Source organism: Onychostoma macrolepis, chromosome 08, assembly GCF_012432095.1.
Source record: "Onychostoma macrolepis isolate SWU-2019 chromosome 08, ASM1243209v1, whole genome shotgun sequence".
Classification (NCBI taxonomy): Eukaryota; Metazoa; Chordata; class Actinopteri; order Cypriniformes; family Cyprinidae; genus Onychostoma; species Onychostoma macrolepis.
The window spans coordinates 23,099,525-23,117,147 of NC_081162.1; the positions used below are offsets into that span (position 1 = coordinate 23,099,525).

Below are 17,623 nucleotides of genomic sequence, written 5' to 3' on the forward strand. Positions count from 1 at the left end.
TGTATGTATATGTATATAAAAATATTACCTAAACGACTAGAAAAAAAAAAATGCATCAGTGCCACCTTTACTTTCAGGAGTTAGCCTCAAAGTACATTTTCAGTCATTTCTTGCACAAACGTCTTGGTTAGTCAGTACTGTAATATTGCAATCAGAAAAATAGCCTGCATATATTATTAGGAAATCTAACATTGCAACAGAGCTTTACAATGTTAATAAAAAAAAAAAAAATGCATTACAGGTCTAAAATCAAGAAAAATAGCTTATGGTCTTAAAACATCAATATATTAACGCAGCCATAGTAGAGTTTCCATAGAACATTTATTTCCCGCATGAGAAAATACTGTTTGAGACAGGTTATTTGGTGGGTAGGTAAAATCTGCAGTTTGTACAAGCTTAAAATTTCTTAGAGGTTCCATCTTATAAACAGTGAACAAAAGCTCCACAACTTTCTACAATAAATACAAGGTTCTGTGCTTGATGGTGAAAAGGTAATAACAGCAAGTGTACAACATGTCATCATCATCACCATCCCTCAAACGTTTTACCTTGAAATCTTAAAAAGAACTAAACCAGGATCTGAAAGCACATGTGAAGTTAGATCTTAAAAGCCTATGCAATAGTTTATCATCTTAAATAAGAGATCTGCTTTCCATCTCGAACCAATATAATTTAATTCCTTTATCTCTTTACGGTCCATAAATAAATTACTTTTTTGTATCAAAAATGAGAATATATATTTAACCATAGACAACCGTGAGTCGGTACATATACACATACATACACGATCGTATGCCGTTAATGTACATATATATGAACACACTCACACCATCCGATATCAAAGACAAGCAGGATAAACCATGTAGAAAGTCAGTTCATCTGAAAATCTTTTTACACGTATATACACAACCTTCATTTCTTCATTCCTCCAGGCAATTTATTTCACAAACAAGAAAAAAAATTAAATTAGATACTATATGATAAAAAAAACATACTTATATACACAAGTGTCTTTACAATATACAAGAAGTGGTTTGTAAAACTTTAAAAAGTAAAAAGCTATTTTAAGAAAATGGCAGTGATTCATTCAAACGTTTATATTCTTTAAGTTCATTCATTTAAAATTAATTTTTCAGAAATGAATTGCTCTGAATGTACCCAAATGCTAAAACTCTGAGTCTATGTGGTTTTGACTCGTCATCACCATAAAGTGACACCTCATAAAAACTAATTATTGGTAGAAGCCACTGTACTTTCCTGTCTTGAATCTGAAATGACTGAGAGGGTTGTGTCATGAACACATGGATAAACTAAACTGAACTGAATGATCAGGAGTCTAGTACCTGGTGCACTAACCAAATGGCCCTCAGCCCGCCTTAGAAAGCCCATGTGAGTGGTACGTAAGGACAGATGCGGTTGGCGTTTCTTATTCTACATGTAGTTGGAGCCGACAAAACCATTATCTCCTCGAACTCGGCTCAAGTGCATCATAGCTCGGTCGTAGGCCACCTGCACGGACTTCCGGATACTGGTCTTCTTGCCCTCCATCATTCGCAGCTTATCGGCTGTGTCGTCAACGCCAAGAGGGATCACTTTATCTCGTGGCAGCCATTGCCTGCAGAGACAGACATAAGAACAGAAAACTCACTGTCAGTTCCTTCTGAAAGCCTTAAAGCCAGCAGATACTTACCATGGACGTTTGAAAATGCAAAGTCTGGAGGATAAAGCTGAAGGAAAACAAAGTAAATCCCCAGTGCTGTGCTCACCATGTGCGTTTGTTGTCAAAGAAGAGAACCAGGAAGAGTTTCTCTCCGGCTTCTTCCTGTCTCTGCTCACCAAGACGCAGCACGTCAAGCGGAGGCACAGGGATGGGAACTCCGTTATGCAGAAGACCCTCCTGAGGCATGTCTGGATCTATGATCTACAAAATAAGAGCAATTCAAACCGTTCATTTAACCTGTGAATGTCAGTGGTTTGCTTTAACACCGTTCACAACCCAAAAAACAGGCTATTTGGTGAGGAAAAAAATAATAAAAAATTATATACATTATATTGATTTATATTTGATACAACATGGACTATTGCAGGGTTTTTCCAAACTGTGATTTGTGAGTCAACAAAGTTGGTAATAATTAAATAATAAAAATGTAAATTAAAATTTATTTTAATAAAATAAAAATGAATTAAACTAAATAAAACACATTTACGAAACAATTTAAATAGTTAATGGAACTGCAGAGGGTTCATGAGTTGATGAAATGCTAACAATTAATTAAATCCTAAAAATGCTAAATTAATTTTACTAAAATAGCAGTAAATCTTTACTGCTAATAACATTGTTAATGTTATTAATTTTTAATAACAACAACAAAAAAAACTAACAAATAATAAAAGCAATTAATTTTTTTTTTAAATACTTTGTTTACCAGTGAATGCAAGTTGATAAAGCATAAAAAAAAAAATGTACCATCATTTATTTCAATGAAACAAAAACAAATGACAATATAATAAATAATAGCAATCAAAATAAAACATATGAAAAAAAAAAATTGTCATGTGACCATTAACTAGAGAACTGAATACACTGTTAAATGACTGCCATTACTACAATACTGAAATATTAACTTCTCAGAGGTGTTTTAGGTCAAAGTTGTTTGACTGACAAAAAAAGCTTGATAATCCCTAGACTCAGGAATAATTCATAATCAGACCAGGAATGTGCATTAATGATGTAAACAAGGACACTTCTGATGTCAGGACTGTCCCATTATTGTGAAAGGCTGGTAAAATTCTCAAGCCTAAAAAATACTTTTTTAAATTTTTTAAAGGGGTCATATAATGGTACATGCACTTTTACAAGTTGATTGTACTGAAATGTGCGTTAGCAGTGCCTGTACACAACCATCATAAAATGATAAAAATCCATCCAGTGTTTTTTTTTTAATCTCCTTATTTGTTTTACCCTGTCTCAAATCAAGCCGTTCGACCGTGTGACGCCACACGGTCGGACGCCCCTCCCACGATGGTTGATTGACAGCAGTGTTTCAACACAGACCCGCCCTTGCTCGTGAGCGAGCTGTCAATCATAGTCCGCATTGTTGATATACGCTGGAGCTGTCTATGAGCAGAATGGCGTCTAAGCGATTGTGGTGTTCTGTTCTCGGGTGCAATAATGAACACAGCAGTCATTTTGATGTTCCTAAGTCCGAACCGCTGAAGACACAGTGGCTGAGTTTTGCTTTTGAAGGGAATATTCCCCACGAGCAACGTCAATGTTTTCATGTTTGCGCAAATCATTTTCACCAGACTGCTTTATAAATGAAGGTCAGTATAAAGCTGGTTTTGCTAAGAAGCTGCTCCTGAAAAAAGAATCGGTACCAACTATTCGTGTTCCTGCTGAACCTCCAGAAGAAGTGAGTGTAACGTTTAATTAACCTTTATATTAATCTTTATATTAATCTTTGCAAATCGCTAGCACGCTTCACGATGTATGTGGCTAATGTTTACATTCAGGGTACATGCATGTTTTCTATTCTGACGTTCTCAATATAATTAATAATCCCACATTTATAATGAACAAAACGTTATGGTTATTGTGTTATTACAAACTGTGTACGCAGGTATTAAAGTTAACATGATAACACTACACTAAGCTTACTTTTGAAGATTGTTTATAACGGTGTCTGTGAAGAAGTAATGTAAAAAATTTAAATAAATAAAAAACAGTTATAACTGCATGAAAATTAATGGTAACACAATACCTGCAAAATACTGTTTACATCCTGCAAATGCATATGATCCAAGACTATAAATACTCTAATTGATGTTTTTCAATATTATGCCAGAATAAGTTATGTTATCTGATCACATATTTACTTTTGTATATCACATCTGAAGAATCAAAAACGCCCCACAGAACAGAGGGGCGGGGCGAGCAAAGCTCATTAGCATTTAAAAACACACGCACTAAAACTGTGTGCTGAAAACAGAGCTGTTTTTGAGCAGGTAAAATTAGTGTTTTCTTACAATACTAATGAGAATTTTTAATTAAAGTATATTACAAACTTTCAATTTAGACCCTAAAGAATCATATTAGCTTGTACAAAAATGGCATTATATGACCCCTTTAAAGATGTTGACTGTATGCCTAACTCAAAATAACTGAACCAATGTGTTGTATTCACATAATATGAATGTAGAGCGCCCTCTCTCACCAGAGCAGGGTAGGACGGATATCCTCTGCTTTTGGCCCACACCAAATCCAGAGGTTCAGGTTCAGGTGCATCCCCGTTTGACAGAACATCTGCATAGAACAAGGACTGTAGTATCCACAAAAAATATATTGAGATTTCATAGGGATTCATTTCTTACCAGTACCAGTGTAGTCAGAGTCTCCGTTAACAGTTTCTAAGAAAGGGACTTTGGACAAAGCAGGTTTCCCTCTGCTCTTTTTAGGGGGCGAGACACTGAAAGCAACAGAAATGATCAGTTAACTGCACATGTGAGCTATTTGATGCAGAGAGGTTTCAGGCTTTCGTTTTTCCTCTTACAGTTCTCTGAGAGTCGGAGATGAGCTGCATTCTGAGTCAGAGCCGCCATCTTTGTGCTTTCTGAATCCGTTGGTGAGAGCTAAAAAAAATATAGAGAAAAGGGTGTTTGAGAAAGGTTTCATTAGTATAAAGTATTATCCATACCACAATTTCAGTTGTCATGAAAAACAAGATTGTCCATGCTTTGAAAAATGTAAATAAATAAATAAAATGAAACGCAATTAACCCTCCAAGGCCTCCATCCATCTATGGAAACTGAGATATAAAAGCGAGTTTGTAATGGTTATGATGCCACAACTATAAGCATATTTACATATTGTTAAAGCATATAAAAAGCAGTTATTTTACAAGTAAATAAGACAAGATTACAATTAAAAGCTTGATGCTTAAACATTAGCAAATAAAGAAATTAGAACCTAAATATTAGTATTGTAATTTTACAGCTGGACAGTAAAACGTTTATTATTTTATGCACGTATACTTGTACGATAGCAATATTTTCTTTTTATATTTTGAAGCAATAATAAAAATTATTATTTCACATAATGATATATAAATCACAGTTTTGCCAAATTGGGCAAACCTGGAGCTTTCACCAAAACAATTTTTAACAAATGCATTTTCATTTTCAAAATGCAATTTTTAAATCAGGAAAATCTGCAATAACATTTTCCCCACAAAAATCATGGTACCCTTCAAGTAAACCCATCACAAAATCATTTAAAATGCATCATGTAAAGCAGTTGTTTTCTTTACCAGGCTCTAGAGTGAGTCGAGGGGGTGTTCTCTCATGCTCTGGACTACAGCTGCGGCTTCTTGCTCTCTGTTTGGCCGGGGTTGATATGGGCGGAGGTGTTGAAGGTTTTGGCTGGGCTGAGGTTTCAGTCTTGACGGTGGCTGTGCAGTTGGGTGTGCGTGCAGGTTCTGGGTCAGCACTGACGGCCTCCTCCCTGCTTCCGTTCTGCATCTGATTGTCTCTCTCACGCTGGAGTTTTGCTCCATTTTTTGCTTTTTTGAAAAGGACGGACGTCCGCCGGCCGACCCCTCCTGTGGAAGGCCGGGTCGGTGACTCTGTGGAGGAGAGGCCGTTGATCAGTTTGTTCTCGGGCGGGCGGTCCTCAGGTTTGGTGCAGCTGTTCACAGGTGCGGCGTCTGAATCGGCCTCTAGGCTCTCGCTGTTGAGTTTGAGGCGCTTAGGTGGGCATGGGGATGTCCTGGGGTCGGATGTCATGGGTCGGAGGGTTGGCGGTTCTTGGTGGGTGTCTGCTGGTGGAGGAGACAAAGCCAGGCCTGTGGGTTCCAGCATGGGTGGGGGGGTTGATTTACAGTCATCTAGAGGAAGAAGAACAACCAGATGTTACAAAAAAATCTGGAATCAGACTGGCATTGCTGAATGAGAAATCTAACATTTTGCTGAAGGGATGGTTGTGATTCCACTTTACAATTTCTAACTACATACCCAAGTACATATTAGTCAAAATTAATTATAAGTTAGACATGATGAAAGTAACAACTTGCGAATTTTGAGTAAAGGCCTGTTCACACCAAGGATGGTAACTATAAAAATAATGATAAAGTTATAGTTCATTCTAAATTTAAAAGAAAAGCAACCCACAACTATAACAAGAGCTATGTTTCCATCCAGCGATCCAAAGAGAACAAAATAGTCACTTCCTGATAAACTGGCACTAAATATCACTAAGAAAAGTAGGAGAAGCCACTGAATTTAATAATTTTCATATATGATAAAAAACTTGCACCTCAGAGCGAGCAGATGCTGTCATTAATAATAAATAAATAAATAAATGCTGTCATTGCTTTCAGAGGTGGATGCCAGCTGTTTGGGAATGCAGTCGTGTAAGACAACTATACAGAAATACTTTGATGACAGACTTTGCTCAGGTGTTTCAGAACGACCAAAACAACATTTCAGATGCTGTGCAGCGAGATCAGTCTACTGGTTAGTGAAGTTGTCCCGTCCCATTGTGTAAAGTAACATGACTTTTGATGCGCATAGTGGAATTTATTTGGTAAATGTGTTTCCATCGTAGTTTATGCACATTTTTAGAATTTATGCGCATCTTGGTGCTTCTATCCAGCGGTTTTTTATGCAATATTCCAAAATGCGCATAAAAATTGGTGGATGGAAACAGCTAATAACAACACAGTGGAACAAGATATTTGGAATCCCTTTCAAAATTACTTTTTTCAAAGTTAATAAACAAACACACTGACAGCCAATCAAAATTGCATCCTGCTTTAAAGAGCTTGAGCATTTAAAGTGGTAGATGACAAAACTGCAGTGCGTACTTATAAAGTTATCATGCATAGGTGGGATGCTAATATAGTTACTATTATGTAGATTTTGATTTGAACAGGGCTTAAGTCAAGAACAGTTTAGAGTGAGTAAACGATTTATTAGAACTATTGGCTTGAATCAGAGTTCAAGAATAATTTGAGACTATTTTTAATCAATTTATAAAAATCGAGACACAACCGAAGTAGTATGTGATACTACTGCATATGTGACCAGAGTGAATGCTGTTGTTTCTCCAAAGTATCCAGAGATATGATTTTTTAATAAAAAATTACAAGGTCAAATTTCTTTATTTTTTTTTTTTAAATGAAACACTTGCATTGATGAATTGCTTACAATCATAACATGCATTTAGAAAATCTGGTGAATTTACATTTCATGCCATCTTTAAAAAGAACGCAGACATTCAAATACTGTTAACAGAACTGCATGTCATGAAAAACATTTGGTTCTAGTATTTAAAAAAGAAAAACATCTGGAATTCTGGAACATTAACTGAAATTAACCGGTTCTTGATTTCCAACCATAGTCAAGTCTGACCTTTATCTGACGATGACGACGACAGGTTATGTTCACCATCCATCTCCTTGTCTTCATCCTCCTCCTCGTCTTCCTCTTTGAGGTCTCCATTGAGCATGTGTGAGTTCCGCGACTGCTGTTTATAGCGGATGTTGTTGATTTCTCGCCGGAGCAGACGTATACGGCGTGTGCGTGCACCACTTGAGCGCATGGACGTCACCACATCTAATTTATCTAGCAGCTCCCTCAACTGGTTTTCCGTCGTCATGTGCAATCGATTATCAGGGTCTAGCAGCGTGTCGACTACACACACAACAAAACCAACCATTAGTAACAAAGAACAAAAGGTAAACGTAATGCCATTGGCATCTTGGGAAAATAACTTAAAAGGTTAAAGCTAAGTGATGTTGTGTTACAATAAAAGTCAAGAAATCCCACCCAATTGTTGGCACTTTACCACTGCCAACATGTTACTGTTGGTATTTAGTTTTATATGATTTCTTGTTAACTACTCACCATCTTCCAAAGTGCAGTGGTAGTAGCCATTTTTATGGTGGCGTTAGTTTTATATGATTTCTTGTTAACTACTCACCATCTTCCAAAGTGCAGCGGTAGTAGTCATTTTTATGTGGCGATTCTGCCAGGTGCATGCCTGTGTCCAGGTCGAAGCCTGTGTTTTGGGCTTGTCTCTGAGCGTGCCTCAGGATAGCACCCCCTAGGTCCCTCAGGCGTATTGCAGCTTGGTAAAACACAGTGTCTTTAGCATTATAAAGCAGGCAGTTATTGATCATGAGGTTGAAATCAGCCTCAAGGTCAGTGACAGAGCGATATTTGTGAGCCTCCAATTTGGATTTTATGGTGGAGAAGTCCATGGGGTGCGTGATAAACTCCAGGTAATCTGGGACCTGAGAACCCAAGAGCACAGTTTCTGTGAAACTAAAACTTCAATATGAAGATATTAGAATTTTAATATAAGAGTAGATTTGCGTTTAATAAAGCTTAAAGTGCCCCATTATGGATTTTTGAAAATGACCTTTTATGCAGTGTGTAACAGCTCTGAGTGAATGAAAACATCCTGCAAAGTTTTAAATCTGAAAGTGCACCATGTATAAAGTTATTGTCTCTCAAAAGAAAGAGTCAACTCTGAATCATTGAAACGAGTCGTTTTTTTAAACGAATCCCAAGCCGTTTCACATTGACATCAACATGAAACAGTAGCATATTGTTGGTCTTTTCAAGTTGGTCTGAATGAAAATGCAAATTCATTCTTTGCCACCAGGTGCTGCTTTCGGAGCTGTAAAAGTAGCTATTTCCCCGGTAACGCTGTCCACAAAGCAGCACTGCCTCACAAATGCTGCTTTATCAGGCATTACAGACATGATGAAAAGAAAATGAGACCAATCACCGCAGATCAGCGTCACGCAAAGGAGGGGTTTGGAAAAATGAATCGTTAAACGAATCGTTTGGGAGTTGTTGAGCACATAAGGTAAAAATAAATGCACATTGAAAGTGATTTTGGACCTTGCATGCATGTCAACCTGTTTTTGGGGACTCCCAAAACCAAAATATGAACCTTTCATTACCCGTAATAGGGGCACTTTAATGGATCAATTCATTTTTAAAGCGGTTATATTGGCCAATATGCAAAAAACGACCTGTGCCACATATTAATCGATAATGACTTGACACGTTTACATTACTGTTCAAATGTTTGCATATTTCAAATAAATCCTGTTCTTTTGGACTTTGTATTCATCAAATACTAAAAAAATATATTAAGGTTTTCACATAAATATTAAGCAGCACAACCGTTTTCAACATTAATAATAAGAAATTTTATTTATTAGAATGATTTCTGATGGATCGTGTGACAATGAAGACTGGATTAATGGCTACTGAAAATTCTAATTTTTTAGTTAATAATATTTCACAATATTACATTTTATACTATATTTGTGACGATTGTGTATGAATGTACATAAAATAGACACACCTCTTTCAAGTTGACAGGCTGTGCAAATATTTTTGCATTATCTTTCTCCTGAAGCTGTTCTAAAGTGGATCGCAGCAGTACCAGGACCGGAGTTAACTGATGCTCAGTCGCAGCCTGGTGAATCTTTACCTACAGAAACAACACATGGTTATATGACAAATTGACAGACACCTGACAAATTCTTATATGGTCAAGGTGACAGAAGTCAGATGTTTTTTTTTTAAAGTCATGGGTCCTATTTCTTCATGAAAATTACAGTTCTGTGGCTTTTAGTCCATGTCTGTGAGCTTCGAGGTCATCAATATGTAGTTCTAAATGTTGACAAAACTAAATTTGAGCAAATTTAAGTTTATTTAAAATCCTTTTTAAATTCTTAATCTTCCAGAGAACTTGGACAAAAAAAAAAGTAATGACTAGTTTTTTCATGCACAGGCATATGCATTTCTGTCCAATAAAATGTTCCTTTGAATATGAACATTCCCTCCCTGTAAATTATATTAATATTAAAACAGCAAGTAACTAATTATAGTTTGTCAGTGTGTTCAGTTGCACTAATGCTCGTACATTATTTCCTTTCCCAACCACCAATTAGTTGCAAAGGAAGTGGCAGAAACGTATTCATGTAAAAAATGTGCCGCCTTCACTTTCATTCATAGTATAAGATGTCACATGCTGTTTGTCACAAAAAGCAGCCAAGCCAAATCTCAAGAAATGACTAAGTCCAATTTCACATGCAATATTTGCCAAATCAAGTCATAGCCTGACTCTTATGCTCACTTTACACTGCAGCATAACGGCAACAGCAGGCTTGTGGCTGTACTTTCACAATGACAGAATTTCTGCTGCTCAACAGAGCTTCAGCTCTATACAGAAAAAAAACATTTCTGGGTTACCAAATTGAGTATTCTCTTTGATAACAGCTATAAATTATGAAATGATTATTGGGAGCGAGCAATTGAAAAGCAGTTTACAAAACCAATTGAGAACTAGCATAAACTTGATCCTAACAAATTCTAATTTTCATGAGGAGGGGCGTAACATTTACACCCGTATGGTAATTTACATGAAACAAATTGCATATATTAACTGCTTATTTGTCTGGATTTAGTAAGATTTATTAAAAACAACGTGTTTGTGCTGCTCGCACCAAGCCAGACAGGCATCTTTTTTCATTCTATTGTTTACTTCAGTGTTTTATGTTGCTTCATAAAAGCCTATATTGCATTGATCTTGTTCATTAATAGTTTAATGGTGCATTTTCAATTCAGCTCGCTACATGGGGCAAAAATAGTCTCAGTACATGTGTTTTATGCTGGAGGCTGTAAATATGAATGCAGAAATAACTACATCCTGCTTACAGTGTCAAACAGACCTTAAACACCATGACTCTGGTTCGACTTAAGTCCACATTTCTGGTTCAAGATAACTTCATTGTCTTTATTATGCAAGAATACACAGTAATCATATGTAACATTTCAGTATGTTACCTGCTCTCTCTTTAGTTTCTCTCTCTTGCGAATGAGCTCGATCAGGAGTCGCGCTCGCTCCAGATCGTGACGAAGCTTCTGCCAGTATTTCAGCTCTTCTCTCACAGCATTCAGCTTTTCATCTGGCTCCGCCTACACACAGTTTATAACAGTCAATAGCATGCACACAATGTATGATACTGTAGTTATGCATAAGGGGTGTGGCTTATGTCTACAAAATTAAAATATGCATAAACACTGACCTGTTCTGCACTCCTCTGACCCTGCAGATGTGAATGTAAACGACGAATGAGAGGCACTCCATTGCGCGACTGACGCTTAAGTAACCAAAAGTTGTGAAGTCTCTGCATGAACTGATTCTTCTTCTGTATGATCACATCTTTAGAAATTTTGTTCAATCTGTAAAATAGAACAGAAAAATAATTACATAAGCTTTCTTATATGTATTATACTGTTTAATACATATAGAGACAATTACATATATATATATAAAAAAAAATTTACACACTCACATATATGTAATTATAGGGCTGTCGCGATAACCGCAATACCGCGCTATTGATGAGCATAACCGCAGAGGAATGCAACAACCGCGATATTTCAGTGTTTTCTTTTACGTAAGGTTACGCCCTTCTTGTTTTACACTTCGTGCATGTATTCTGAATATTAGTAATGATAACAATGTGTATCATGCTGATTTGCACAGAGCTCAGTAAATTTGCATAACAAGCCTAAACAGACAGCGAATGAGAGAGAGACCGACTGATCGCGTGCGATTCCTGCGTCTGTCCTTCAGGCCGAGTCATTTGTGAAAACAGGTTGTCCTGTCCAAGGAAAGCGAAATCTGTCTTAGCATCGACGCTCTGCTGGTCAGCTGAGCCTTTAAAAGTGGCGCTCAAAGTTAAAATGATTTAAACAGCGTGTTTCATTACAAATCTCTGAATGAATCAGCGCTTTTGAACGTGTAGTTGAATGAACGGTTTAAAGACTCACTCAAAGACAGTCTCTTGCCGCCACCTTGAGGCGAAACAATGAAGCTGCACTGACTGACAGCCGTCTAGAACACGCAGGTGAAATATCAACAGAAAAGTATCTTGTTAGTCAGATTCGAGGATCAGAACTAACTGTTATATATAGGCTAAAAATATACTAATGATCTTATTGTCAGGTTTAAGTTTTGTTATGTGGACCGTTATTTTGTCATTCTCTTCTGTTTACTTCACTTCCTGTTTCAACGCGATTTAGTTTCGGTTTTATTGGTTTGTAAATATGACCTCCTTACATCGTAACACATACATACACACACACACATATATATATACATACATACACATACATATACATACATTCATTCATATATGTGAGTGTGTGTAAAGTTTTATATATATATATATATATATAATGAATTATGTATAATAAAATATATCATATTTTTAAAAATATGTTAAATATGATATACATTATAATATGATTACCTGTGAGTAGGTATTTCTGGGACAATGACCAAAGGTGTTATGACTTTTTTCGACACCTCTTCTTTCTTTCCTTTCTTCTGCTGCTGCTTAGAATCCAGTTTATTGCTTCGTTTCTGCTTCTTAAGCTGTGGCGTTTGCGTATAGGCACTGCGACCCCTGTTAGCCCGACACCCCAAAACCCTCCCCCCGGTCTCTTCATCATCCGACCCGTCCTTCACAGACGGAGAGTGTGCCTCACAAAACGCAGTCTTTTTCACCGAAAACGTAGTCCCATTCACAGTAGTCTCTCTGACCGGCTCTATTTTCATAAAGAGTCCTGCTCTCTGCGCACAGGTTACATGGAAAGCCGTGTAACAGTTGGCCTTGTGGCACTGAATGGACGCTCCGCAACCTTTCTGCTTACACAGGTAACACGTTAGCTTCCACCTAGCTGGTGGAATGTTGTCCACACCCTCGATGGGCTCAAGGAAGACCGTGTTGGCGAAACACACCTCCGGGATCCAAATAGCGCAGACCACATGTGCCCATCGCCCGTCGCTGGTCTGTTTAAACGCTCCGCCCTGATTCGGGCAAAGCACGCAGTCCACGGGGCGAGAGGGCGACTGCAGGCAACAGCGGCAGAGCCACTGGCCCTCAGGGATGTAGGGAACGCCGTAACACTCCTGGTGCACAGCCAGGTTGCAGATGTCACAAAACAGGATGACATTACTGTTGAGACATTCGTCGTCAAGGCAGACACAGCAGAAGGCATCTTCGTCAATGATGCTCTGTGAGGGCGCTTGGCTTCGCGACTCTAAGAACGACTCTTTTTCTAGACGATCTATCAAGAGTTCGAAAGTGTCAGGTGACACTTGTGGATGGCCTTCCGACACTCGTCTTTCATTCACCAGCTCCAGCCAGGCCATGTCCTCCTCGTCCATGTCATACTCCGCATCCGTTTCCATCTCTTCACCGGACTTCTCAATGTAACGGTAGTACGCCGAAGGGCGAGGAGGCGCCTCGACCGGTTCATAAGACTCTTGCTCTCTGAAAGTGGGTTTGGGTAAGGTGCCATGGTGGCTGTTCACGCTCGAATGCATCTGAGATTGTCCGTGAGAGTTGGAGCAGTGGTTTTGTGATGAAGACGATGACAACTGCTTCACGTCTTTCTTTTTCCCTCTATGGGCTGCCGTTCGTCGCGGGGAGCTGACGGCGGTGGTCACCGATGACTGCTCGCTGTTCTCTTTGTTACTGTTGCACTCTGCAATGTCCTGAGCTGTCATCTCATCTTCAGTGATCACCATCAAGGGGTCAAAGATGCTGATCCGATGCAGTCTTCCATCCAGGTCCACCTCCACGATCTTCTGAGCCTGGGCGTATGTTAGGGTTTCTCTGGTGGGTGAAACCTTCAGTCGGTAGGGAGAGAGTGAGCGTGGCTGTGACGCCCCTCTACCTGCCGTACCCGTGTCCGCAGCATCACTTTGGGCCCCGGGCAGGCCTCCCCTCCGTCGTGGTTTTCTCATGGGGACTCACACCACGCTGCCCCTTTATACCTTGACCTGTGTGGACAAAAGAGAAAAAGAACAAGCATAAGATTCCTAATTGATTTACAAAACACAAATATACCAATGTGCAACTTTCCCTGCCAAATAGTCAACACTAAGAAGTTTTCACATCACCCATGGTCGACTGAGTCATGTATCTGTAAATACTGTGCACACTCTCATTTCCTGGAAGTGGTCACAACCCGCATCATGGCATTCTGGTGATCTTATTTTTATTTTTATTTTTATATGTATGGCTTTAAACAACACTGCAGTGTTTTGTATAAATGTAAAAAATAATACAAATAATACAATAATAAACATATATATATAAAACAGAAATTAAAAGGCTATTAGGCCTCATAATTATTATATTGTTAAATGCAATATTGATTCATGTACAGATTCACCCCTTTTTGTTATTTTATTATACCACCTTTATATTTTTACTTATTTTATTGTTTGCACAACTTAATAGTAAATCATGTCTATTTTATTTATGCTAATACACATTGTTGCATTATGTTAGATATTTAAAAATTATACAAAAATTGAATATTTACATAATAGAATAATACATTTACAAATTAAAATCAACATTACAAAATCAATGTGGCCAACTGTTAAACTAAACAACACTGCAGTGTTTTGTATAAATGTAGGCTACTTGGCCATGTAATATTATTAATTATATTATTATTATTATTATTATAATATCCTGCCACTTTTTCCACATCTTTTATTATTTGCATAATTTTAACCAGTGACTTTGTTTGTTACATATTGTGAAGGACCATTTGTATTTATATTATGTTAACATAAATAAAATCACAAGTTTAAAAATTTTTTTTTTTTTTTTAAAGTTACATAATAGAATAAATTCTACAGAAAAATTGAACGAAATACTCAAATTGCTCAAGTATTCAGCAGAGCACATAAATTAAATTCCCCCAAAACAGTAACATGTCTACAAGTTAGTTCGAACATCAACTATCAAGTGAGATAAATATATAAAAGTAAAAATCCACACATTTTAATATGAAATTAGCGTATTGGTATGTAAATGTATCCATTGCTAGTTAAGTTAATTACAAACATTCGATTACACAAACTCATTGGAAGGATTAAGTTCAGGCCGGTCGCCAATTTACAGTGTTTTTATTTTTGCTGTCCAATGGGCGGGACTTTTGATCTCAAGGCCTCAAGCAGTTCGCCCTCTTACTGTCAACGCTAAAACCACTTTTAAATCGTAATACAGAGTCACACCGAAGTAATACATTCGTATCAACTACCTTAAACACTTCAGGGGGCATATTACAAAACTTAAAGTGGAGTTTTGAGGAATTTGTCACTGAAGTGAGACGACCACCAGAGGCTGAGAAGTTTATCAACCTCTTGTACTTAGACGACCAATCACAGCCGTCCACCGTCTCCGTCTAGCCAATCAGCGGCGAGAAAAAGTATCACACAAGATAATAGTTAGGTTGCGCGTCCTCGATTCTAGAACGAAACGTCAGCCATATTTACAGTCCAACAGAACTTCAGATTCAGCTAAGTTTCCCGAGAACCCCTTTACACAAAAATAAACAATGACAACACCGTTACCACTTCAAATCATAAAACTGTTGCTCTCACACGGCGTTTATACGAATATGCTTACTGATAAACTCCGATGCGATCGAAACGCCGAGGCTGCTAAAGCTGGCGGGCTAGTTAGCCACTCTAGCCCGGGTAACCAGCACAGAAACGCCGCGTGCGGTATCCAAACAGCCAGCCGAGCAAAGCGACCGTTGACATTGACCTCACAACTTACATTAGCGACACACATAAAATACACATTAAAAATCAGACGATTTACCGTATTTTCCGACCACAACTTCCGCGGAGAGGCTGAAGCTTTTTGCGAAGGCTGTTTAAGCTGGTGGCTTGGCCGAAAAGCCGGTAAAAATTCGCCGATAAAATGTCTCCCGTCCCTCAGTCTTCCATAGTTTCCTCCTGCAAATGTCTTCTGCGCATTCATGAATTTGGATTCATTTCCAGCATTTTAACTTCTCGTCGACTCTGAGTTAAATTAGACGGGAGCAGCAAAGCTAGCTGGCTATTTTCAGCTTCGACTACTACAACAACCGTCGCTGCCTGGGTAGATAGTTAGTAGCTCGCCAGATAGAGAGGCAGAGCGGAGCGGAGCTCTCAGTCGAGATAGTAAGAACACGCCCCTTCAGAAAAGCAGGCCATCTACTCTATCAGCTGTACGACTAATTTAATAAAGCATTGCGTTACTGTTTATTTAACTCGTAACAGGGGCTGGAAGTTTATGACACTTTAATGTGTTTAAGATACCAGTGTGCCTCCCACACAGTTCATGCTATGGTCAGAGTTCATCACGACCTGTCAGCTGTAATGCACACAGCTCGATTGGTTGGAGAGGTGCAGAGATTAGGCCAGAAGAGGAGCTGCATGTTACTAAATAAACGAAACATGAACATTTCTGTCAACAAATATGATCAAAAACCCAGGTGTGGTGGACAAATGCACAGTTTGCATGAGAGAAAATAACATTTTCAGTAGGCAATTCAAGACATGGATATATTGGTACAGTTGAGTTACGGCATACATTATCACATACAAGAAACATAATACTGTACTAAAGCCAAAGAGAACAATACAATGAGAAAAATAAGTCTTTATGTCAGATCCCACAAATCTCACACTGGAGTGCTACTCAAAACCTTGCTGGTGCCATTTGTCCTGGACAATCAATCACTTCCACAAGCTAAACATCCTGTCACACCTTTCAAAGGATTTGAAGGTAACAAACACAAGCCTTAAAGTCAACATGAAATTAGAATAGACCATATGTGACCCTGGACGACAATGTCAATTTTTCAAAATTGAGATTTATGCATCATCTGAGAGCTGAATAAATAAGCTTTCCATTGATGTATGGTTTGTTAGGATCGGACAATATTTGGCTGAGATACAACTATTTGAATATATGGAATGTGAGGGTGCAAAAAAAATCTAAATATTGAGAAAATCGCCTTTAAAGTTGTCTAAATGATGTTCTTAGCAATGCATATTACTAATCAAAAACTAAGCTTTGATACACTTACGGTAATACATTTAAAAAATGTCTTCTTGGAACATGATCTTTACTTAATATCCTAATGATTTTTGGCATAAAAGAAAAATCGATAATTTTGACCCATGCAATGTATTTTTGGCTATTGCTACAAATATACCTCAGCGACTTAAAGACTGGTTTTGTGGTCCAGGGTCACATATGTACTTTCTTAGTACACATTCTTGGTCTTATTGTGAAAAATTTGTCGGTGCATGTTACTACCAAAAAAGAAATGTTTGTATCTGTGATCATTCAATAAAATGTAATCACTTTCCCAGAAAAGCAAGCAATGCCAGAAAAACTTTTTTTTTTTTTTCTAGAAGCATACCTAGTTTCACTATGGCAGATTAAAATGGGTAGCCATTGTTATTCCACATTGACTTTAAGTAAACATGTCAAAATACTAAAGCTTTCTTTAAGTGTTAAATTGAAGTCAGTAACAGTGTCCGTTATGTATCCCCAACAATTCATTATACTTTTGTATATATTTTGTTTATATATATATATATATATATATATATATATATATATATATATATTTTTTTTGTTTATTTATATATATATATATTTTTTTTTTTTGTTTATTTATATATATATATATAAACAAAAAAACAAAACAAAAATAATATATATAT

General features: G+C 37.5%; 1 protein-coding gene across 2 annotated transcripts; it reads right to left on the reverse strand.

Annotated features, from left to right (window-relative positions):
- Window positions 1-302: 302 nt before the first annotated feature.
- brpf3b (bromodomain and PHD finger containing, 3b) lies at window positions 303-17,480 on the reverse strand. 2 transcript variants are annotated; one of them, XM_058784964.1, is made up of 13 exons: window positions 15,723-17,480; window positions 12,342-13,879; window positions 11,109-11,265; window positions 10,867-10,998; window positions 9,380-9,508; window positions 7,979-8,291; window positions 7,408-7,689; window positions 5,307-5,882; window positions 4,551-4,629; window positions 4,378-4,466; window positions 4,215-4,303; window positions 1,767-1,921; window positions 303-1,615 (listed from the first exon to the last, which is right to left on the reverse strand). In XM_058784964.1, the coding sequence occupies exons 2-13, from the start codon at window positions 13,841-13,843 to the stop codon at window positions 1,432-1,434; spliced, it is 3,687 nt and encodes a 1,228-aa protein (XP_058640947.1). In that variant the 5' UTR covers window positions 13,844-13,879; window positions 15,723-17,480; the 3' UTR covers window positions 303-1,431. The 2 variants fall into 2 exon arrangements, with proteins under 2 accessions (XP_058640947.1, XP_058640946.1); XM_058784963.1 differs by having other exon boundaries at window positions 4,372-4,466.
- Window positions 17,481-17,623: the final 143 nt, after the last annotated feature.

Bases quoted from the DNA above. Each gene is read 5' to 3' on its own strand.
- brpf3b (XM_058784963.1), bottom strand. From the start codon at position 13,843: ATGAGAAAACCACGACGGAGGGGAGGCCTGCCCGGGGCCCAAAGTGAT. The intron at 9,509-10,866 runs GTAACATACTGA...TTGTTTCTGTAG, and splicing joins AGAAACTAAAGAGAGAGCAG to GTAAAGATTCACCAGGCTGC. The intron at 8,292-9,379 runs GTGTGTCTATTT...TTGGGTTCTCAG, and splicing joins AGCCTGTCAACTTGAAAGAG to GTCCCAGATTACCTGGAGTT.